Here is a 24,223-nt window from a genome sequence, read left to right as displayed (position 1 = left end):
GACTAGGAACCATGAGGTTGCAGGTTCGAGCCCTAGTCCTGCTCAGAGGGTTAAGGGTCCAGTGTTGCTGTAAGCTGTGGTGTAGGTTGCAGACGCAGCTTGGATCCCGCGTTGCTGTGGCTCTGGTAGGCTGGCGGCTATAGCTCCAATTAATCCCCTAGCCTGGGAACCTCCATATGATGTGGCCCTAGAAAAGACCAAAAAATAATAATAATAATAATAAGGTCCTTAGTACAAATTAAGACAGAAAGAGATTGGAGTTCCCATCATGGCTCAGTGGGTAACAAATCTGACTAGGAACCATGAGGTTGTGGGTTCAATCCCTGGCCTTGCTTAATGGGTTAAGGATCCGGCATTGCCGTGAGCTGTGGTGTAGGTCGCAGGTGCGGCTCGGGTCCCGCGTTGCTGTGGCTGTGGTGTAGGCTGGCGGCTACAACTCCGGTTAGACCCCTAGCCTGCGAACCTCCATATGCCGTGGGAGCGGCCCTAGAAAAGACAAAAAGACAAAAAAAAATAAAATAAAAGGAAAGAGATAGCACAAATTAACAACGTCAAGAATCAAAAAGCATCAATATAGATCCTACAAATAATATTAGATGATATTTAATGAAGTATTATGAATTAGTGTGAAAACATTTGAAAATTTAGAAGAAATGGACATCCTAGAAGAACACCTGTATACAAACTGATCCAGGAAGATAAGGGAAATCTGATGCATGTCTATCTAAGATATTGAATATGTAATTTAGAGCCTTTCCTTAATTGAGAGGTTCCCACTCTGGTGCAATGGAACAGCTGGGACACAGGTTTGATCCCTGGCCCAGGCCATAGCTGTGGCTCTGATCCGATCCCTGGCCTGGGAATTCCATATGCCATGGGGTGGCGAAAAAAAAAATAAAAAAACACAACCACCACCACAACAGAAAACCTTTCCTTAAAGAAATTTTCATGCCTAAATGGTTTCCCTGGCAAATTCTTCCAAACATTTCCGGAATAAATCCAACTAATCTAACATGAACTCTTTCAGAGACTTAAAAAGGTGGACATACTTACCAACTCATTTAATGAAGCTAGCATAAGTTGGATAGCAAAACTAAGGGTATTATGGGGAAAAAAATTACAGGATAGTCCATATTAACATAGATATTAAAAAATCTTGAATAAATGTTAGTAAATTAAGTCCAGAGATAAATTAAAATTATTTACATAATGACTATGTTGGATTTATTCTCAAAGTGCAAGGTTATTTAATATTTGAAAAGGAGTCTATGTAATCATATTTACCAAATGTATGAGAAAAATCAAATAATTATCTCAGTAGATGCAAAGAAAGCATTTGAGGGAATTCAACATGTATTCATTCAAAACAACAAACTCTAGGGAGTTCCCTGTCGGCCTAGCAGTTGTGGATTTGATGTTTTCACTGCTGTGGTTTAGGTTCCATCCCTGGCCCACAAAATTCCGTACGCTGTGGGTGCGGCCAAAAAAACCAGAAAAAAATAATCTAAGAAAACTAGGTTTAGAAGGTAAACAGAAAAACGTATGCTAAGCAAACTAGATTTAGAAGGTAATTTCCTTAATCTGATAAACAGTATCTGCAAAAATCCTGTCCACAAATGTACTTAATGGTGAACTATCAAAATCTTTCCCCTGAAATCCAAAAGACTAGGTAACCACTATCATCACATTTATTCATCTTCTCATTGTAAATCTTAGTCAGTGAAATGAAGTATAAGAAAACAAAACAAACAGTACAGAGATTAGAAAGGAAATAAAACTGATAAAATGATAATATTTTAGGATGATTTTATATGTTTTATATGAAGAAAATTCAAAAACAGTCTGCAAAGTATTAAATACATTTTTTTTAAGTAGTTCCCTGTGGCCTAGTGATTAAGACTCAGTTTTGTCACTGTTGTGGCTCAGGTTACTGCTATGGCTCCAATTTGTTTGTTTTAGGGTCACACCTGTGGCATATGGAAGTTCCCAGGCTAGAGGTTGAATGTAAGCTACAGCTGCCCCGATATCACAGCCACAGCAATGCAGGATCCAAGCCATGTCTGTGACCTACACCACAGCTCATGGCAACATCAGATCCTTAACCCACTGAGCAAGGCCAGGGATCAAACCCGCATCCTCATGGATACTGGTCGGGTTTGTTACCACTGAGCCACAGTGGGAGCTCCTGTGGCTCCGGTTTGGTCCCTGGCCCAGGAACTTTCTGTATGCCACAGACATAGCCAAAATAATTAATTCATATATTTAGCAAAGTTATTGGATTTAGGGTTAATATAAAAATTAATTATATTTCTGTATGTCACCAATAAACATATAAAATGAAATTTTAAAAAAGAAACTTTTTAGTTTTTTAAAAAAGTTTATTTTAGCTTTTTGCAAGTTACTTTTTTTTGAAGTATAGTTGATTTACAGTGTTGTGGTTGTTTCTGGTATACATCAAAAGTGATTCAGCTATACATATATATGTCTTAAGAATAGTCTATAAGAAGAACAAAACTTAGTGATGTCCACTACCAGATACTAAGACATTTTAAAAATTATTATTGATAAATTAAGCACTGTGGTATTAGCACAAGAATGAACAAATGGACCAATGGGACAGAATAGAGAATACAGGAACTGACCACATATATATGGTCACTTGACTTTTGACAAAGGGGATACTGCAATGCATAGGATAGTCTTTTTAATAAGTAGTGCTGCCTCAGAGGTCCCTTGTAGCACATCTCAGGTCACTACTGTGGTGCAGGTTCGATTCTTGTCCCAGGAGCTTCTGCATGCGGCAGGCATGGCCAAAAAAATAAGTAGCAATGGCTTACTTGGATAGCCAAATGGAAAAATAATAACCTTGGCCCCCCATCTCACAAGGGAATTAAATTCAAGATTGATTGCTAATTTAAAATTTAAAGCTAATAAACTTTCCAGAAGAAAACAGGAGAATATATTCATGATGTAAAGTAGGCAGAGATTTCTGAAACTGGTTAACACCCCGAAAGCTAACCATAAATGAAGATGATAAATTGGGCTTTATTAAAATTAAGAACTTCAGTTAATTGAAAGATCAGTCATAAGAGTGAGAAGATGCACATACCATGCAACTTAGGACGTAATGTTACCTACAAACATTCTTATGTTTAAGGAAACATGTATAAGAGTATTTGTTTATTATATTGAAAATTGAAAACATATTCATCACTGTGATAATATCAAGGCATAGGTACCATACACACGATGGAATAATATATAGGAGTTAAATGAATAAAGCTATATTTAACAACATGGATAAATTTCAGAAGCATAATGTGGAGGAAATAAATCAAGTTGCAGAATAGATATATTAAGATGCTGTGTTGGGAGTCCCCCAGGACCACCCTTAGGCTTGGTGATTCAACAGAAGAGCTCCCAGGACCTGGAAAACTTACACTCACAGCTACAGTTTAGTACAGCAGGACACTGAGTAAAATTGGTAAATGGAAAAGCCTCATTGAGCAAGGTACAAGAGAAAGCAGATGCAAGATTCCACTTGTCTCCTTCCAGGGAAGTTGCATGGAGCTGTGCTTAATACTTCCAGCAAAAAAGTGTGACAACACGTGTGAAGTGTTACTAACCAGGGAATCTCATGTGATCCTTGGTATCCAGGGATTTTATTGGAGGTCACTGACATCGTGTGACTGAGGTCAGCTACTCAGACTGTAGCCCTACCTGCTTCCACCTAGCAAAAAGAAATATTCACCAAAAATCACTTTATTAAAGTAAATTATCCAATCAAATTAGTATAGCATGGGCCCAAGGGTTCAGAACTTATCTCCCAAGATCCAAGCCAAGGGCCAGTCCTAAAGATAAGTCTTTCTTTGGAATTTATAGGCTTTCAGCAATCCAGGGTGCTGAGTTAACACTTTCCTGCCCACATACCATACATGCAAAGTTTAAAGACCTGTGATTCAATGCTATTTATTAAGGAATACATAAATCCTTTTTTTTTTTTCTTTTTCTCTTTTTAGGGTCGCACCTGCAGCATATGAAAGTTCCCAGGATAGGGTCAAATTGGAGTGGCTACTGGCCTATGCCACAGCCACAGCAGTGCAGGTCCCAAGCAATATCTCTGACCTACACTGCAGTTCGTGGCAATGCCAGATCCTTAACCCACTGAGCAGGTCTGGGGTTTGAACACACATCCTCATGAATACTAGTCAGGTTTTTTACTACTGAGCCACGACAGGAACTCCTTTTTTTTTTTTTAATTGAAGTTGATTTACACTATGTTAATTTCTTTTCCCTGTGTATAGCAAAGTGATTCAGTCTACATGTATAATTGAAATATTCTTTTTAAAAAATATTGGGTTCCATTGTGTTTTACCATAGGATATTGAATATAGTTTCCTGAGCTATAGTAGGAACCTTATTTATACATTCTATATGTGATAGCTTAAATCTGCTAACCTCAGCTTCCCACTCCATCCCTCTTCCACCTCCTCCCCCTTGGCAACCACAAGTCTATTCTCTGTGTATATGAATCTGTTTCTATTTTGCAGATAGCGTCATTTGTGCCATATTTTAGATTATACATATAAGTGATATAGTATTTGTCTTTCTCTTTCTGACATTTCACTTAGTTATAAAAATCTCTAGTTGCATCCATGTTGCTGCAAATGGCATTATTTCATTTTTCATGACTGAGTAGTATTCTATTGTGTATATGTACCACATCTTCTTTATCCATTCATCTGTCAGTGAACATTTAATTTGTGCTCATGCCTTAGCTATTACGAATAGTGTTGCTATGAACATAGGGGTGCATGTATCTTTTTGAATTATAGTCTTGTCCAGATACATGCCCAGGAGTGGGATTGCTGGACCATATATAGTAATTCTATTTTTAGTTTTCTGAGAAACCTCCATAGTGCTTGCACTAACTAACATTCCCACCAAAAGGGTAGAAGTGTTCCCTTTTCTCCTCACCCTCTCCAGCATTTGTTATTTGTAGACTGGTTTTTTTGTTCGTTTGTTTTTTGTTTTGTTTTTTGTTTGTTTTTGTTTTTGTCTTTTTTTAGGGCCACACTTGCAGCATAAGTAAGTCAAATCAGAGCTGCAGCTGCTGGCATATGCCACAGCCACAATGTGGGATCTGAGCCATGTCTGTGACCTACACTGCAGCTTGCAGCAACACTGGATCCTTTAACCCACTGAGTGAGGCCAGGGATCAAACCTTCATCCTCATGGATTCTGCTCAGCTACAACGGGAACTTGTATTTGTAGACTTTTTAATGATGGCCATTCTGACTGGTGTGAGAATGGCCATTCTCATTGCAGTTTTGATTTGCATTTCTCTAATAACTAGTGATGTTGAACATCTTTTCATGCGCCTATTGGCTATCTGTGAATACATAAATCTTCATGGGGTTTCTGAACACCCAATTTAAGGTAGAGGTTACTTTGTGGTAGGAGTGGAATGCTAGGGAAATGTACCCAAGGAACTTTAATTATATCTTTAATGTTTTATTTATTTAAAAGTTCTGAAACAAATATGGCAAAAAAATGTTAATATTTGACAAAGCTCTGGATGATGGGAATATGTTTGTTATATTCTCCACACTTCTCTATCTGAAAATATTTAATAATAAAAAATGGAAAAATCTTTTAAACTTTCATAAATGTAAGTCACAGTGCTACATTAAAAAGAATTTTTTGTGAAATATTTGAATAAGTAATTTATTCCATTCTTCAATATACTATATTTTACATCACTGCTTGCTTAATCTTTAAATCTTCTGTTTCTTCAATGTTTCTTATGATTTATCAGTCTTTGCCTCCAGTTTATCTTCAAAGAAGATCTTGAATCATCTTTAGTATCATTAGTCTGAAGTCTTTTTCATGGAGGTTGCTAATCTCCAGATCACTTAGCTGTTTTTTGGGATTTTTTTCTTGTTCCTTCATTTGGGTCATATTTCTCTCTTTTCATTTTGTATAAATTTTTGTATGGTCTCCTTTTTCAGGCTATAGGGTTGTAGCCTCTCTGGTTTCTGGTGTCTGCCCCCTTGTGGGTGAAATTGGTACAGGGGTTTGTTGCAGGATTCTTGATGGAAGGGACTGGTGCTTGCCCACTGGTAGCTGGAGCTGATTCTTGTCCCTCTGGTGGGTGGGGCTTTGTCTCTGGGTGTGATTATAGGCCACTGTGTACCTAGGCGGATTTTAGGTGGCCTGTTTGCTGATGGGTAGGGCTGTGTTCCCACCCTTTTTGTTGTTTGGCCTGGGGCTTCTCAGCCCTAATGGGTGGGGCCAAATTTTTTCCAACATGGACACCTTCAAGGGAGTTCACGTTGATAACTATTCCCCAGACCTCTACCTTCAATATCCTTCCTCCATGGTGAGCCACAGCTGTCCCCTGTTTTCCCAGGAGAGCCTCCAAGACTTGCAAAAAGGTCTGACCCAGATTTGTAAAGAGTCTCTGTTTCACCCTAGGACCCAGTGCACAGAAAATCCTATATGCGCCCTCCTAGAGTGGAGTCTCTGTTTCCCCTAGTCCTGTGGAACTCCTGTGCTTAAGCCCTGTTGGCCTTCAATGCCAAATGCTGCAGGGGCTCCTCTTCCCAATGCCAGGCCCCTGGGTGTGGGAACCTGGCGTGGAGCTCAGAACTCTCACTCCTGCGTGAGAGCCTCTGCTATAGTTACTGTATAGTCTGTGGGTTGCCCACCTGGTGGGTATGGGATTGCTTATATCGCTAAAGCATCCCTCCCATTCCCAGCACAGAGGTTCAACTGCTCTTTTGTGACTGTCTTGATGTGGCTTCTTTGTCTTTGGGTGTAGGATATCTTTTTTGATTGTTTCCAGTCTATTTTGCTGATGGTTGTTTAGCAGTTGGTTGTAATTTTGGTGTTTTCGTGAGAAAAAGTGATTAAGTCCTTCAACTCTGCCATCTTAATCCCATCTCCCTTCAGTATAGTATAATGTTGTCTTGTGATGATACTTTTTTCTTTCTTTTTTTTTAGGGCCGCACCCACAGCATATGGAAGTTCGCAGGCTAGGGGTCAAATCAGAACTGCAGCTGCCAGTCTATGCCATAGCCACAGCAACTTGGGAGCCAAGCCATGTCTGTAACCAACACCACAGCTCATGGCAATGCCAGATCCTTAATCCACCAAGTGAATGAGTGAGGCCAGGCATCGAACTCTCATCCTCATGGATGCTAGTCAGGTTCTTAACCCACTGAGTCATGATGGGAACTCCAACTTTTTTTCTTGATATGGATTTGAAAAGGCATAAAAGAATCAAGTTTGGCATAAAATAATTTGTTAATCATTTATTTTATTGCCTTGTGTATTCCAAATTAAATAATTAATATTGGAGGATATTTGCATACCAAACTTGAAATGTAGTGTCATTAGATTAATACAGTTGTTATATATATATGTAAAATGTGTGCCTGGTATTAGTTCTTCAAAAATTATCTAATTACTTCCCACCTCAGGCCCATTTATCCTAATCTGGTGCTAAGACTAGTTTAGTAGGTTTGGTGGAAGATAAAAAGAAGATGCATGGAGTACAATGTTTTATCTTGAAGCAAATTAAATTGTGTACTTCCCTTCCCTTTTTCCTTCCCACCATTGTATTGGTCTTAAGGAAAAAAATAACAAAATAACAAAAAAACAGCCTGTAAAGAAGGGAAAAGAGCAGTTGAACCTCTGCACTGGGAATGGGAGGAGTGATTCTTCAGATGCCATTAGCAGTAACTTCTAGTGACCATGCTTCTTTCATTTCCTTGGTTTCTCTTTACTTTCTGTAAGTTTAGTATACTGACAGATACTTTTCTGTGTCTACTACATGCAAGTCTTAAACTTTTAGATGCAGAATAATTGTGGTCTTTTTGCCCCAAAATGTTCCCAGTAATGAAATCAAAGAAACTCATTAGTTAGTTCCAAAGCCTATTAGTGTTCCCTATATTTAGTTTTGTGAGGAAAGCTGATAGTAATATTTTTGTCATAATTTGCACACCTCATCCTCCCAGCCTCATGAATCTAACTCATGTCTCAACAATTATAAGTTATTACTTGTCATGGACCTTGAGGGTACTTGAAATAGTCAAAACTGTGGGTGTTAAATTGAATAATGCAAGAGTCAGTTGAGTGTGTTAAATGCCAAATGAATAGTACAGAATGAATACTACCGATAGATGAAAAAAAGTTTGCCTTCTTTAGAATAAAATTCCAAGTTCTTTCTTCTCTAGAGTTATTATAACCAATTCAGAATGATTCATTTTGTTTATAAGTGGTTATATATTAAAAGAATGATATGAAAAATAGAAGTTTCTTTTTAATAGAATAATTGAAAAATTGAAACACATAAATGAATCTTGAACTAATAAAGTAAAAAAATGATTTATCTTGGTTTGATTTATAATACAGAATTAAAATATGTGCTCTAGTTCTTATGACTGAACTAGATTGTGATTGAGAAATGTTTACTTATTTGTCATTATCCTTTCATTTTCTACAGGTTTTTAAAGTTTTCAGTCTGATGTTAAAGATGTTTTAAAGAATATCTATCATTCTTATTCTTATAGAAAGACATAGAATGTATTTAAATACATATTATTTAAAGTGAACTGAAAAGTGTGTTAATAATCTCTTATGATTTGTTCTTCCAACTTAATATTGCTGAAAGACATTCAAAAGCTAGTGTATGTGTTGCTTCTTTCTTTGTGGGCTTGTGTTTAAACTGTTGAGATGAAGCTATCTGGTTACTGATAGGCTCTAAATTAATCATTTTCAACCAGCCACCAGAGTGAAAATGAAATATTCAAGTACACAATTGAATTTTGTGGAGTTCCCTTGTGGCACAGCACTTTAAGGATCTGCCATTGTCACTGCAGTGACTTGGGTCACTGCTGTGGTGTGGTTTCAGTCTCCGGCCCAGGAACTTCTGCATGCCACAGGCACAGCCAAAAAACAACTTGTGTCCAGCTAGGGGAATAATATGTTAATTATATTTAGTTTGGATCACCAAATATCTTTATATTATAGCAAAATTCAATTGTTTTAGCAGGTTTTTTGTTTTTTGTTTTTTCCCACGCTTATGACATGCTGAAGTTCCCAGGCTGGGGACTGAACCCACGCCACAGAAGCCACCACAGAACAATGCTGGATCCTTAACTGCTAGGCCACCAGGGAACTTCCTGCACACAGCTTTAACATTGTGGTTACTCAGAGAAATGAATTAAAAATCTTTAAATAGGTAAAATGCTGTAGAGATGAAGTCTAATATTTAATTCCCATTGAAACACATCACAGGTTTATACCATAATGTGATTACTTTACCCTCAATACTTTCTTTTTCCTTTATTAAATATAATCATTCCCCAAGGTCATGCCTTTGATTTACAGCTGTTTTCTGTAAATAGTTACTTTCAAAGAGAAATTATCTTCTAATAATTTCACTTATCATCTTTACATTTATGAGTCTTAAATCTACACATCTAGCCCTTGATTTGCAACCAGAGTCTAGTTCCATATTTCCATGTGTCTGTAAAATATTTTATTTGGAAATCTTATTGTAATCCTAAACTCAGTATATCTGAAGCAGCATTTGCTTTCCTGTACCCTCCCAATTGTTCCATTTGGGCTATAAAGACCATTATTTTAGTTTCCAGGCTGGGATTATAGAATCATTCATTGACTCTTTCTACTCCATTGTGCCATGTATTGTTTGTCACTTTTAAATGTATTTGACTCATCTCTTCCTAACATACTCCTCTGATATCTTCCTAGTCTAAATCCTCATAGATCCTTAGTTAAATGGGTAGTGGAGTGCTATGGTACATAAAGCAGATTAGATTCCTCTTCTCAGAGAGATTAAATATGACAACTGCCTATTGCCTCCTACATAAAGTTCATCCTTCGTCTGTCAAATAGAAACCAACAGTAGCAACAGTCTCCATGTCACTTTCTAGATCACTGTGTTACAGCACACATAGCATCACAAATAATTATATTTTTTACATGGTTGTCTCCCTTACTACACTGAGTTATGGAGATGGAGATGGTAAGTTTATTTTTGTATCACAGTATCTAGCATAATACGTTATCACATACAACAACGAACCTTTGTTGGATAGATGGATGAAAGAGTGTTTTAGATACTTTTGTCATTTATTCTAACAGTGACCTTGTAAAGTAGATATAGGAAGTCTTTTAAATCTCTAACTTCATTTGCCACCTCTTTTTTTTTTTAATATCCCAGCAGAATAAATCTCTTACTTTAAAGGTCAATTCTCAATTTACTTGTCAAAACTCCCTCTTTCAGGAGTTCCCATTGTGGGTCAGTGGATTAAGAACCCTACAGTGTCTGTGAGGATGCAGGTTTGATCCCAGGCCTCTCTCAGTGGGTTAAGGATCCAGTGCTGCTGCAGGCTGCAGCGTAGGTTGCAGATGTGGCTCGGATCTGGTGGTATTGTGGCTGTGACATAGTCCAGCAGCTGCAACTCCAACTTGACATCTAGCCCAGGACTTCCATATGCTGCAGGTGCAGCCATAAAAAGAAAACCAAAAATAAATAAATAAAATACCCCCCCCAAAAAAACCCCCAAAGCAAACAAACAAAAAACCAAAAAAAACCAAAAACTTACCTTTTCTACTTTGTGGTATAAATCCAGTTGAATTAATCTCTTTACTGTCTCCTGAATACTCCATCTTCATTCTTACTTCTTTGAATGCTTCTTTCCTTCTTTCTGTCATGGTCCAATATATTTGCCTCTTTTTGAGTCCTTCCTTTCTAGCTCTAACCCACATTGATTTCTCCCTTGTATAATTTTTTGCAAATATTTTGCTCAAAAATCATGTGATTTAGTAGTCTGTTGTATTAATCAGCATTATGCATTTTTATTTATGTAGTCATATTCATTCACTGTCTTCTGTGAAGTTTGTCTGATAACCACAAGTTTATGTTGTTGACTCTCTTTTTTTTTTTTTCCCTTGTTGTCTATCATAGTGTGTATATGACAACATTAATTACTACTTTGGTCATCCATTCTTGTTATTGGTTTTCTGATAATCTCTGAGTGTCACTGTAATTGTAGTATGAAAACTTTATGACTGAATTCAAGCTAGTCTTATCATCACACACCTTTAAAAAACAGAAGAACTTTGTAAAATGTTCTGTTGGGATATTATAATAGGTACAGGACAGCCATTTCTTTGATTAATATACCACGTCTGATAGTAATAGTTAAATTGGCTGTATTTTAGAGTAAATTTTTTAGGCTAATTTTTTGGTCTGTTATAACTCTGATAAAGAATGAAAATATTTTCTTGGAGGAAATAGTGTACCTGGAGAAACTCACTAGTAACTACCATTTTAAAATGTTTTTATGTTTAAAACAGTAATTCACATTATATAAAGATGACTTAACTGTTTCAGGTATTTTGTCCATCATATTGCATATTAAGAAAAAGAAAATATAGGAGCCCCTGTCCTGGTGCAGTGGAAACAAATCTGACTAGGAACCATGAGGTTTTGGGTTCCATCCCTAGCCTCAATCAGTGAGTTAAGGATCCGGCATTGCTGTGAGCTCTGGTGTAGGTTGCAGATGAGGCTCGGATCCTGCGTTGCTGTGGCTGTGGTGTAGACCTGCATCTGTAGCTCCGACTGGACCCCTAGCCTGGGAACTTCCATATGCTGTGGATGCAGCCCTAAAAAGCAAAAAAAAAAAAAAAAAAAAGAAGAAAAAGAAAAGAAAAACAAAATATAGATTACTGTAAATCTCCCTTTTTCTTTTTACACTAGCCTCATTTATCATTAGAGAAACAGCTAATAATAAAAACCACCAAAAAAAAATTTTTTTTGTATTACTATTGTTAGGAGACATGGTTTCTTTCTCACAAATAGCTTACCTGTTCTTCTGTTGTCACTGTTTTTACTTTTAACTTTTATATAACCATTTGTTTTCTTTAACTCTGTTATTTTCTTTTCTAACTCTATTTTATCAACTTTCCATTTATTTATTTACTGTATATACCAAACTCTATTCTAGAGTAGGTTTAAGATGACATTGTGCTCTTATTTTTTTGTCTATTTATTTTTTTGGGCGGAAACCTGGGAGCAACCAGGAACCATGCTCTTTTTTATTAATGCCATTTACTTCAGTCTCCTATTGTAGACTGTTCCCTGAACCCACCCCCCAAAAATAGCCTTTGTGAGTAAAATTTGTTAACTATTCTTCTGATTGACTTTTTTTTTAATTGCAATACAGTTGACTTACAATATAATTGTCAGGTGGTTCAAAATTTGTATAGATTAGCCTCCATTTAAAGTTATAGGGAATTTCTGTTGTGGCTTAGCGGTAACCCAACTAGGATCCATGAGGATGCAGAACTTCCATATGCCTCAGGTGCAGCCCTAAAAAGAAAAGATAAATAAAGTAATTATAAAATATTGGCTATATTCCTGCTGTTGAACAATATATCTGTTAATTTATTTATTTATTTTGCTTTTTAGGGCTGTATCCATGGCATATGAAGTTCCCAGGCTAGGGGTCCAATCAGAGCTACAGCTGCCAGCCTACACCACAGCCACAGCAACACCAGATTTGAGCCGAGTCTATGACCTACAGCACAGTTCATGGCTACACCGGATCCTTAACCCACTGATCGAGGCCAAGGATCGAACCCGCAACCTCATGATTCCTAGTCAGATTCATTTCCACTGTGCCACAATGGGAACTTCATATTTGATACATAGTAGTTTGTACTTCTTAATCGCCTACCCTTATATTGAACCTCCCCCTTCTCTCTCCTCACTGGTAACCTCTATTTTGTTCTGTATATCTGTAAGTCTTGATTCTGTTTTGTTATATTCATTAGTTTGTTTTACTTTTTAGATTCCACGTATAAGTGATAATAACATGGTGTTTGTCCTTCTCTATCTGACTTATTTCACTAAGCATAATACCTTCCCAGCCCATCCATGTTGTTGCAAATGGCAAAATTTCACTCTTTTTTATAGTTAAATAGTATTAAGTAGTAGTGTGTGTGTGTGTGTGTGTGTGTGTGTGTATACCTCACATCTTTTTTTAACTATTCATCTCTTGAGAGACAGGTAACTTCCATATCTTGGCTGTTATAAACAAACTGAGCATTGGGAAGCATATGTCTTTTTGAATGAGTGTTTTCATTTTCTTCAGATGTATATCCAAGAGTGAAATTGCTGGATCACATGGTAGTTCTAGTTTTAGTTTTTCTGAGGAACTTTCATACTGTTTTCCCTAATGGCTGCATCAATTTCCATTCCCACCATCAGTGTACAAGTGTTCCTTTTTCTCCACACCCTCTCCAGCATTTATTATTTAGACTTATTGATGATAGTCATTCTGACCAGTGTGAGGTGATATCTCATTGTGGTTTTGATTCGAATTTCTCTGATAATTACCAGTGTTGAGCATCTTTTCATATACCTGTAGGCCATCTGGATGTCTTCTCTTTTTTTGCTATTTTAGGGCTGCACCTGAGGCACATGGAGGTTCCCAGGCTAGGGGTTGAATTGGAGATGTAGCCACCAGCCTATGCCACAGCCACTGCAGCGCCAGATACGAGCTGCAACTGTGACCTACACCACAGCTCACGGCAACGCCAGATCCTTAACCCACTCAGCGAGGCCAGGGATCAATTCCGCATCCTCATGGACCTGCCTGATGATGTGGTAAGCCATCTCTAGAACTGACCAATACCTCCATAATTCTGTTTGTACTTGACCTTTCTTTCCAAGCAGAGGATGTTGTTAATTTTTTTCCTGATTTTTTCACTGCAATATGAATTTTAAAAATATAATTCTAGGAGTTCTCATTGTGGCTCAGTGGTAATGAACCCAACTAATATCCATGAGAATATGGGCTCAATCCCTGGCCTTGCTCAGTTGGTTAAGTATCTGGTGTTTCTGTGAGCTATGGTGTATGACACAGATGAGACTCGGATCTGGCATTGCTGTGGCTGTGGCATAGGCCGGCACCTGCAGCTCCGATTCAACCCATAGCCTGGAAACTTCCATATGCCATGGGTGTGGCCCTAAAAAGAAAAATAATCTAAAAGTTTTAAATATATCATAGAAAGTTTTTATAATTTCTTAAAGTCTTAAATTCTTATAACATCAGTAAGCTGTTATTCATATTTTAGGGATTTGAATAAGATTTACTTTTGTGCTACTTAGATTTAATGTCAAAATAGAGTTTAATTTGTGTTTGTGAGTCAGACCTTAGTTTCCTTAACATTTTTATTTTCAATGTCCAGTTGTTGAATATTGTTGGATAGCTTTCTATTTTAGATGTTATGTCTATTGCTCTTCTTGATTACCAGTTGTTAAGAATGTGTATGATATAATAGCCTTAAAACATCCTCTGTCATTGGCTTTTAAAAATCTGATTTGAAGAGTTCCCATCATGGCTCAGTGGTAATGAACTCGACTAGTATCCATGAGGATGCGGGTTTGATCACTGGCCTCACTCAGTGGGTTAAGGATCCAGTGTTGCCATGAACTGTGGTGTGGGTCACAGACGAGGCTCAGATGCAGCTTGGATCCTGCACTGCTATGGCTGTGATATAGGCCGGCAGCTACAGCTCTGAATCAACCCCTAATTTCCATGTGCCACAGGTGCTGCCCTAAAAAGACTATATCTTGTTTGGGAAATGATAAAAAATAAATCAGAATTACTTGGGATGTTTTTCAAGACACATAATACCACTAGGAATTCTCATAGTTTACTCTCTTTACTACCCTCCTTGGAAATCCATGGCTATAGTGAATCACTGTTACTGAAGAAACTTGAGATAGCACTCTGGTATGTTAGTTTGTCTTAATATCCAAAAAGAAACTAACCTACAAGGTACTCATTTACTTTGATAAGAAAAGTTACCAAAATTATTCATGGAAAGTTATTTCATAAAGCAATAAATGGCTCTAAATTTCAAGTGTGTAATATATCTAGTAAAAAAAATTATTCTTCTCCTAAAGTGTTAAATTAGACAAATACTTTTATCAGAAGTTGTTGGTTATTAGGAAAGCAATTCTGAAAATTGTGCCTTTTTCTTTAAGAAAACATTGCTACCTTAAGTAGCAAGTACTTAAAATTAAGAGAAGTTCTTAAAATTATTTTCAGTCTTCATTCTTATTTCCTTTTGTCTTGGATAACCTTCACAAAATGTGTCTTTTTTATAACCAGTACCCTGAAAGTTGCCAGGTTTCACTTGTCTACTTTCTGGTCTACCTCCAGCATAGGTCCCTTCTTTTCTTCTCTCTTTACTCTTGAATTAATCCTCTACCTACTTCACAGGCCGATTCTTTGATGAGAATGAATCCCCTGTTGATCCGCAGCATGGCTCTAAACTGGCGGATTATAATGGGGATGATGGTAACGTAGGTGAGTATGAGGCAGACAAGCAGGCTGAGCTGGCTTACAATGAGGAAGAAGATGGTGATGGTGGAGAGGAAGACGTCCAAGGTGAGCGTGGGCCTGGCCTCCATGCTGTGACCATGAAATCCACCTCTAAGTTTTTTGGTTGAATTTGTGTAGAATTTTCCCCACTTACAAATAGCAGTACAATCTCAATACGAAGAGGTTCTCTGCAGTTTTTCCTTTTTATTTTGAAAACCATTTATGATAATGGTATATGTAGATCTTTACATCATGTAATTATTTTCATTTTTAGTTATTATTTTATATGTATTATTGATTATAGTTACAATTTGAAATGCAGACTCTTCAGAAATTTTAGAATTAAATTGTTTAAAATGGCTATGGACTTACCCAAGGAAAATATTCCCAGAAAATAATTCTTTTCCGGTTTCTCATCTGAAAGCATTTCATTATTCTAGGTACTAATATTGACCAGATAGCCACAAAGGGAATGGTCTCTTCCACACTGAAGATAAGTTTAGTTTCACTAATAATTCAGCAAAGGAAGGCTGTTTTTGAATTTTTTTTCTGAGAGGTTGAAAATTTATACTTAACAATCAGTTTGTGAAGATTTGTCTGTTTTGTGTTTAATACACAGATTCAACATATTTTCCTTGTTTACTTTGTTACTTCTGAGCTTTTAACTTAGTGAAAGTTCAGAATCTACTTGTGTGCATGCAGCCCTACCCATGCATGCATATCAGAGTATGTTTGCTTTACTGCAAGTTTCTAAGCCTGTTTTCTGCCTGCTTATATTGTTTCGTATTTTTGGTGGAGCTTTTTCTCTTTTCTATAAAAATTGATTATGAATTTAATGTGTGATGTATTCACTTTAATAATATGTTGCATGAAATATCTTTCAATGTAACCTGTCTTGATTTCTTCTTTAACTCTTTTTAAAGTAATTAAATTTTATTTAGGTTCATGACAATAATTGTTTTTATAAAACTTAGGAGAAAATATAATTGTCCTAGAATACCTCATAGTTAATAGAAAAGGGACACTGGAGACTCTCACTTCCACCTAGGTATTGTTTTGATAGTATATTCTAGTTTTGAAAGAATGATTTTTGAGAATAGAAAGATTAATAAATGCTAGAAGTTATATGAGGATATGTTAGTGAGAACTTCTCAAACATTTTTTGGTATCATTGGAAAAACTTTTACTCATCCATTTTTCTACAATCTCATTCATTTTTCATACATTTTTTACCATTTCTTTCTCATTGCTTTTGTAATATGGATTATATTTGTTTGCAATTATATATAAGGTTTTTTGTTTAAGGCTTCTTCAAGCATGCATATCATATCACCAATTAGATTGTAAGCTCTCGGAGGGCAGGAATTTTCATTTATTTTGCCTTCTATTTTGTTTGTATCCTTTTCTGCCTTTGTATTTACTCCTCTCCCTCTAGTAGTACTTAGCATACATAGGGCCCTTGGTAAATATTATTAACTGATAATTTTATGCCTTTCTCATTGAGCTTTTACTATCATAAATGTGTCTAGGTTAGTAACCACTAACTTCTGGTCTTATAATCTTGCTTGGTTTACATTTTAAACATTCTCCAGTTTTCTTTCATAGGGGCTTCTATCATCTCATTGGATAATTTTGAGGTTTTTATTAGAGAAATTAATTTAAACAGTAATTGAAAATCATACCTTATATTTGGCTTAATGTTGATGACCTTTATTACAAAATTTCAGTTTAATTTTTTGATGATTTTTATCCATTAATAGGTACATTTATCTTCAGTGCCTTCTTTCTCTCTTTCCTATGCTCTTTTCCCTCTCCCACCCCTAGTTCTCATTGCCACTTTCTACTTTAGGTCTCCAGTACGGTCATGCTGCCCCTGCTTCTCCTTTCACAAGAAAATAAATTCATCCATTCTATGGAATATAAGGAAATGACCTAAGCTGATATCTTCATGAAGTAGGGAGGGGATGGTTATATTTGGGGATTTCCTCGTTTGCAAGTGAACCTTACTGGAGCTGTAGATTGCCATTTAACATTTTTTATCCTATTTTAAGGTTCACTAGATAAGGATAGGGCAGCTGCAAAAGGACTCCCTTATCATAGGGTACAGAAAGATATAAGAACATCAGCTCCAGCAAATAAAGAGGGAGAAGTTTGGGTGAATTGACTGAAAAGGAATACTGGAGACCCAGTATTAACATGTTTAAATAACTTTAAACATGTTTTCAGAGATTCTTTAGGTATAATATTAACTGTCCAAAAAGTAGGGAGGGAGAATTATGGTTTTTCCCTAGTTTATCAACAATACGTATTCCAAATGTTTATTATTAAGTTAGAATATTTAGAATTTAAAAGCATTTCTTCATAACTTTAATGTAGAAATAATGCTTGGGTTCTCAGGCCAGTTTTCACTTGCAGCCAAAGCAGGCAGTAATGGAAAAAACATTAGCCTGAAAATTAAGAGATCAGCTGTATTTTCCTTTTCAACTCATTTGTACTCTTTGGGCCACCATTTTTCATCTCTAATGTGAGAGTTTTTAACTATAATAGATAGTCTTTCTCAGTTCTAAAATTCTGTGGTCACATTCACAGTGGAATCATTACATATAACACAAGTACTAGGGACAAAGATGTTTCATATCTCAACATGCTTGAAACACCGTCTTAAAAGATGTTTCATATCTCAACATGCTTGAAACACCGTCTTACCCTAAACCCTGGAAAGAAAGTGGAAACTTTATTGCCACCATTGAAACTCTGCAGCCAGAGATATCAAAAATTGAAGCAAGTACTTCAGAAGCACTATTTAGGTTCTAGCAGTAGGGGTTCTGCTCTGCCCTCCCTAGTATTAGGAGCAGTTTTCTTAAGCTGTTGAGTCCCTTGAATTAGAGATTCCAGCTGCAGGACTGAGATTCTGGCTTCAGCTAAGGACACTGGATTTGGTCTCTGAAATTCTGGATTATGATATGGAGGCTTTGGCAGCATTTTTGCCAATAGGGAGCTAAAGAATTCCAGCTTTATCTCTGATTTCTGTCCATGCATATTGATCATTTGGGTCAGTATTACCTGCAGAGTGTTTTCTTGTAGAATTAAGTGAAGTCTGTTTTTCCTGTGTTTAGTCTTAGTTTATTTTGATTTTTAATTCCTGATTTCCTGAAGCATCCTAAAAGGAATATTATTTACATTAGTGTAAACACTTTTTCCTGACTTATTGTAGTGACCCATCCAAAAGATTAGCTTGAAGATTAGCTCTGAAAACACCGCACATCTGATGGATATAGCTTTTAATTCATTCTTTATTGTAAGAAGAATATGGATATTTACAAATTCCCATTAGTCTTACCTTTAATCCTATAGAAGTTCTAAGTTTTTTTAATAGAATACAAAATGCACATTACTAAGTATATCTATGGAGGGAGGTTTAACCTAGTGCCTAAGTGCCTGGATTCTGGAGCCAGACTGCCTAGATCATCACTTACTAGCTTTGTGACCTTGTAAATTACCTATACCTCTATGCCTCAAAACCCTCATCTGTAAAATAGGGATAAATATATTACCTAACTCAACAATTGTTATGTGGATTATAAGATATAAATATTCAGCACTTAGAACAAGGTCTTCCATACTGTAAGCTCTGTATAAGTGTTTGTTGAATAAAATAAATTTTTAAAAAAGTGAAAGCAAGTGTAGAATTTTTTCCCTGGGCTGCCTGCTTTAGAGGATAATTGAACTTTGGGCCCATGGATTAATTTATACATTTTTAGCAGAGCCTCACTGTCTTATATCCCCAAAGCATTCTTGCTTGGTAGAGTTTGCTTTATAGAAATGGTCTTTCCTTGACTTAAGAGCAAATTTAGAAATTATCTGATAAATTATGAATATTTTAATATTTCCTTTAAGAGTGTATATTGATGAGCTATTTACAGATTTTGCTGCTTTTTGTAAATGAAATATTAGTCTATATAATTATTTTTAGTGGTTATCTGTTATTCTGTATCAGATTAGGTAATTTTGTAATGTCATACTTATAGATAAATGGAAAGAGGTTGTTGGTAGAAACTTGAATTCTGGTTAGAATAACTATACTGAAAGTGGATTCTGGTTAATGTAGATGATAGCTCAATGAAAAAAAAAGAAAAAGGCAGTCAAAAGTCCAATGAAATTCTGAAAAGCAATGTGAAGGCACCATGTTAAAATTATGCTAAATAAAGAGCATAAATATGGAGTTCCCGTCGTGGCTCAGTGGTTAACGAATCCGACTAGGAACCATGAGTTTGCGGGTTTGATCCCTGCCCTTGCTCAGTGAGTTAAGGATCCGGCGTTGCCGTGAGCTGTGGTGTAGGTTGCAGACGCGGCTCGGATCCCGTGTTGCTGTGGCCCTGGCGTAGGTCAGGGGCTACAGCTCCGATTCGACCCCTAGCCTGGGAACCTCCATATGCCGCGGAAGCGGCCCAAGAAATAGCAGAAAAGACAAAAAATAAAATAAAATAAAAAAATAAAGAGCATAAATAGATAAAATCAACAAACCCCTTACATTTATAGAGGACTTTGGAAGTGAAGACTGCCTCCTTATGCGTTCATTTACTTTGAGGTAGGAAAAATAGTTGTTACCCCTCTTCTACTGAGAAGGTTATTAGAGCTATAAAGAGGTTTAGGAACTAGATCATGTTTGTTAAGTGTCTGAGCCAGTAGTTTTTATTAACACTGCTCTCCTTTTCTTCCTTCCTTCTCCTCCTTCCCTTCTTTCTTTCTTCTCTCATTTAATTACTAAAAGTCCTGAAAGATGTCTTTATAGCAATAAGGTGAGGTCCCATAACAGGAGACCTTTCTGGAAAGGTACCAGTGAATATTTTCCATCTTAAAACTAAGATAATTTTTAAAGTACAAAGAGTTCTTTGATAAGTGAATGATTAGTATTATTTTCAAAATACAAATGTGATTATAGGTTTAATTTCATCCTTTATGTATAACAGGTTTAGAGTTATTCCTATTGAATTACAATATTAAAAATATGAACTCAGTTTGCTAGAATATGCAGAATGATTGCCTACAATTCTAAAAGCGAGTTTTTATAAACTTTAGAAATAAATTTTTGGGTTTTTTTTGTTTTTTGAGTTTTGTTTATTTCTAGGATACTTGCAATTATATGGAAGTTCCCAGGCTAGAGGTCAGATTGGAGTTGCAGCTGCAGGCCTGTACCACAGCCATAGCAACACAGGATCTGAGCTCCATCTGTGACCTACCTATGCCAGATCCTTAACCCAGGGATCAAATCTGCATCCTCATGGATACTACTCAGGTTTTTAACCAGCTGAGCCAGAATGGGAACTCTAGTAGGAATGTTACTGAAGCATAAGAGAAACTTAGATTGTTTGGCAATTTTTTTTTTTTTTTTTTTTTTTTTTTTTTTTTTTTTTTTTGCTGCATCTGTGGCATTAGGAAGTTCCCGGGCTGGGATCAAACCTGTGCCACAGCAGCAACCCAAGCTGTTGCAGCGACAATGCCAGATCCTTATCTTGCTGTACCACAAGGGAATTCCTGTTTAGCATTTTTAATGCCTAAATGTAAAGAAAAAATAAGAAAACATCATTATGGAAAGTTGATACAGTATATATACCACATGGTACATACAAATACACATACATAGTACATACACCACATGGCATCTTTTTTGGAGAAAATTTTAGCATAGGATATACTAGAGAAACTGAGAGTGGAAAACCTATCAAACCTAAAAGAGTGGATTTGAGAAAGCTATGGTATAAATATGAATTTGGAATCCAACATACAACTATTTAAATTATATAAAATTTATTTCCTAGATAGTTATGATAGTAATATTTCAGTCTTTCAGAAACTAACCTATTGGAGAATTGTAACTGTGAACCAGAAAGTAACAGAAGTTATTTTTGAAGCTGTGGAGGAGCCCAAAGATTTCATTAAAAACCATGTACTAAAAAGGGAGCTTCTTAGGCTGATTAAAATACTAATTTGAGTACTCTCAGCACTTATTTCAAAACCTGTAGTTATAAATAACTATAAAATTAGAAAAGAAGAATTGTTGGCAGTTAAGCTGAGATTAGTGATGTGACAGGTGATTATCAAGAAGGAGCCAGAAAAACATGCTAGTAGCCAATTAAGTAAAACTCCAAAGCACTATATGGAGTCATATGATATAGCTACTCAAAGTGACTTTGAGAATCTTACTGTCTAACAATATTATGTAGTAGGTTTTGGTAAAGAAAAGTTTAAATTTTGGGTTACTATATTCCATTTAGGAAGTTGCTGGTAAGCTCTTTACAGACTAGCAAAGAAATTCACTAAAATGTTAAATTTGAGGATTGTAACTTTTATTTTCCTTTTATTTTCTAATTTTTACATGATGAGTATGATTAATTTTATGATGAGAAAAAAAATGTTTGGTTTTTAAAGGCATGAGAATGTATAAAGAGGAGTGCCCGTTGTGGTGCAGCGGAAATGAATCTGACTAGGAACCATGAGGTTGTGAGTTTGATCCCTTTCTCAGTGGGTTAAGGATCCAGTGTTGCCATGAGCTGTGGTGTAGGTCGAAGACATGGCTCAGATCTGGCGTTGCTGTGGCTCTGGCGTAGGCCAGCAGCTGTGGCTCCTATTTGACCCCTAGCCTGGGAACCTCCATATGCCGCAAGTGCAGCCCTAAAATAGAACTTAAAAAAAAAAAAAAAAAAGAGTGTATAAAGATTTCTACCAAAGCTTTAATTTAAAAAACTTTCATCTATATATATAAAAAAATATTTATATAAAAGGATCAACTCCTCAGTACTTGTGGGTTCCTAAAGCTTTATTAACTTGTTTCTTTCATCCTCTTTCTTCTTCCTTCCTTTTCTCTCTCCCTCCCTCTACCCCTTCCTCCCTCTCTCCTCGTTCGTCCTTCCTTCTTTTCCTTCCATTCTTTCTTTCTTCTCCGTCATCACAAGATTTAAAATTAAGTGATCTTCTAAAACCGTTACAGACTTTTCAATCATTAGCCTAAAGCAGCTAAGAAATAGAACACTACTTGCAGAAGGTGTAAAATAATAAGTGGAAAACTACATTAAGGCCGAAGAGGAAAAAAGAGGCATTATTTGATTGGATTTCTGTGAGTGATTTTAAAAATAATATTCTTGATACTTGATTATTTTCCTCACAGATGATGAAGAACGTGAACTTCAAATGGATCCTGCAGACTATGGAAAGCAACGTTTCAATGATGTCCTTTAAACCGTAAAGGAAAACTTCAAAAACCTAAAGTGCTGTAAAATGGAATCATTTCTACTTTGTCAATTTTGAGTTTTGTTGTAAAGATCAGTTGTATCAGCTGTAAAGATACATTGAGATAGATTTAAGGAAAAATTTTAATGAAGAAATGTACCCATGTACATATGTGAACTTTTCATATTGTATTATTAAAGCAGAGACTTCTGCTGTTATGTTACAGTTGAGCCAAAAACAAAGAAAGCAAAACTGTAATCTTTGTATTTAAAGCAAACTAATGTATATTTTACATTTTGTTGAGCCCAATTCTTTCCACAGGTAGACAAACAGGAAAAATGGTTGTACAGTTTATATGTTGCACATAGCATAACCATAATGAGAACAGTTATTAAGCTGAAAAACTTTTTATGCAGTAATATAGTCTTATTAGTCCAACAGGTGTTCTGTTTAATGTACCCTTCATCTCATGCTCTTCAGGGAATTATACCTAGAATAGTGACATAAAAAAGAGGGGAACCGGGAAGCCAAACACTGGGCAGCAGTGTACAAAATCACTTCCCTACTCCTTTTATTTTACATGAGTACTGATGTGTTTTGGCAGATAAGCTTTCAGCTGAGGCCTGATGGAAGTTGAGATAATCTGCAAAGACATAACAATATTTATGATTTATACCGTGCTTAGTTCATGAAATTTGAAATGCATGATTGACAATATATTTTCAGTTTTTATTTTTTCACATAATACCAGTACTGTTTAGTTATAACTAGTACTGGCTAAATTTTTTATATTTTCAGAGTTAAAGCTGGTGAAGATATTAATGATTTAAATGCCAGATTCTGAAAGAGGCTAAATCAACCTTGAAATGAATTTTTAATCAGTATTTCAAAGCTTCTCTGATAGTTTTAGTGACCTTATTTGACTAGACTTTTTCAGAAGTATTAAATAAGGAATTTTAACAGGTTTTTATTAATGCACAGATAAATAGAAGTACAGTGAGGTCTACAGCCATTTTATTAAAATAGTTTAAAAGTTTGTAATAAAGACAAAGAATCTTTGTATTTACTTAATATGTTAGCTGAGAACCCATAAAACTCATATTTGCTAGACTTACAAAATTATTTTAAATGCATTTGTCTTTTTTGACACTCTTCAGTAGAATGTGTAAGCTAGCTAATCCTTGTTTTCTGATTGAAAGCACTTTTAAATCTTACCCTCTTTCCCCCAAATAAAAGGTTTTGATCATGATAAATTTAAGCTTGTTAATTCTGTTTTTCAGAAGGGCTGCTGTTAACTGCATGTAAACATGAGATGTTTTCTTCTCCCCTCCTTGTACTCAGGTTCTAGTCAAAATTCAGACTTTAGAAAAAAAATACGTTGTTCACTTATTGGAGGTGCAAAAATTCTTAGACTTTGGTTTAAAATTATTTGGCAACCAAGAGAAGATATAGTGGTTTACTAAAATTGTTTTTTTTACCATATCAAAGTAGGTGATTCATGCCTTTACTGTGTGAGTAGAGTCAGGTCTATAATGACTAGGTATGATAGTTCACAGAATTTTAAA

The 24,223-nt window shown here is 35.9% G+C and overlaps 1 protein-coding gene across 2 annotated transcripts in view; it reads left to right on the top strand.

Annotated features, from left to right (window-relative positions):
- CASC4 (cancer susceptibility 4) overlaps positions 1–23,911 on the top strand; it is a 106,102-nt gene extending 82,191 nt beyond the window's left edge. Inside the window, exons 9-10 of one of the 2 annotated variants that reach the window (XM_021096541.1) lie at positions 15,330–15,497; positions 22,597–23,911. In XM_021096541.1, coding sequence (XP_020952200.1) covers positions 15,330–15,497; positions 22,597–22,667 — 239 coding nt within the window. In that variant the 3' untranslated portion in view covers positions 22,668–23,911. The remainder of the gene's footprint in view (positions 1–15,329; positions 15,498–22,596) is intronic. The other variant, XM_013993061.2, reaches the window with a different exon arrangement.

The sequence above is a fragment of the Sus scrofa genome, chromosome 1 (assembly GCF_000003025.6).
Source record: "Sus scrofa isolate TJ Tabasco breed Duroc chromosome 1, Sscrofa11.1, whole genome shotgun sequence".
Lineage (NCBI taxonomy): Eukaryota > Metazoa > Chordata > Mammalia > Artiodactyla > Suidae > Sus > Sus scrofa.
This window is presented reverse-complemented; position numbering and strand designations above follow the sequence as displayed.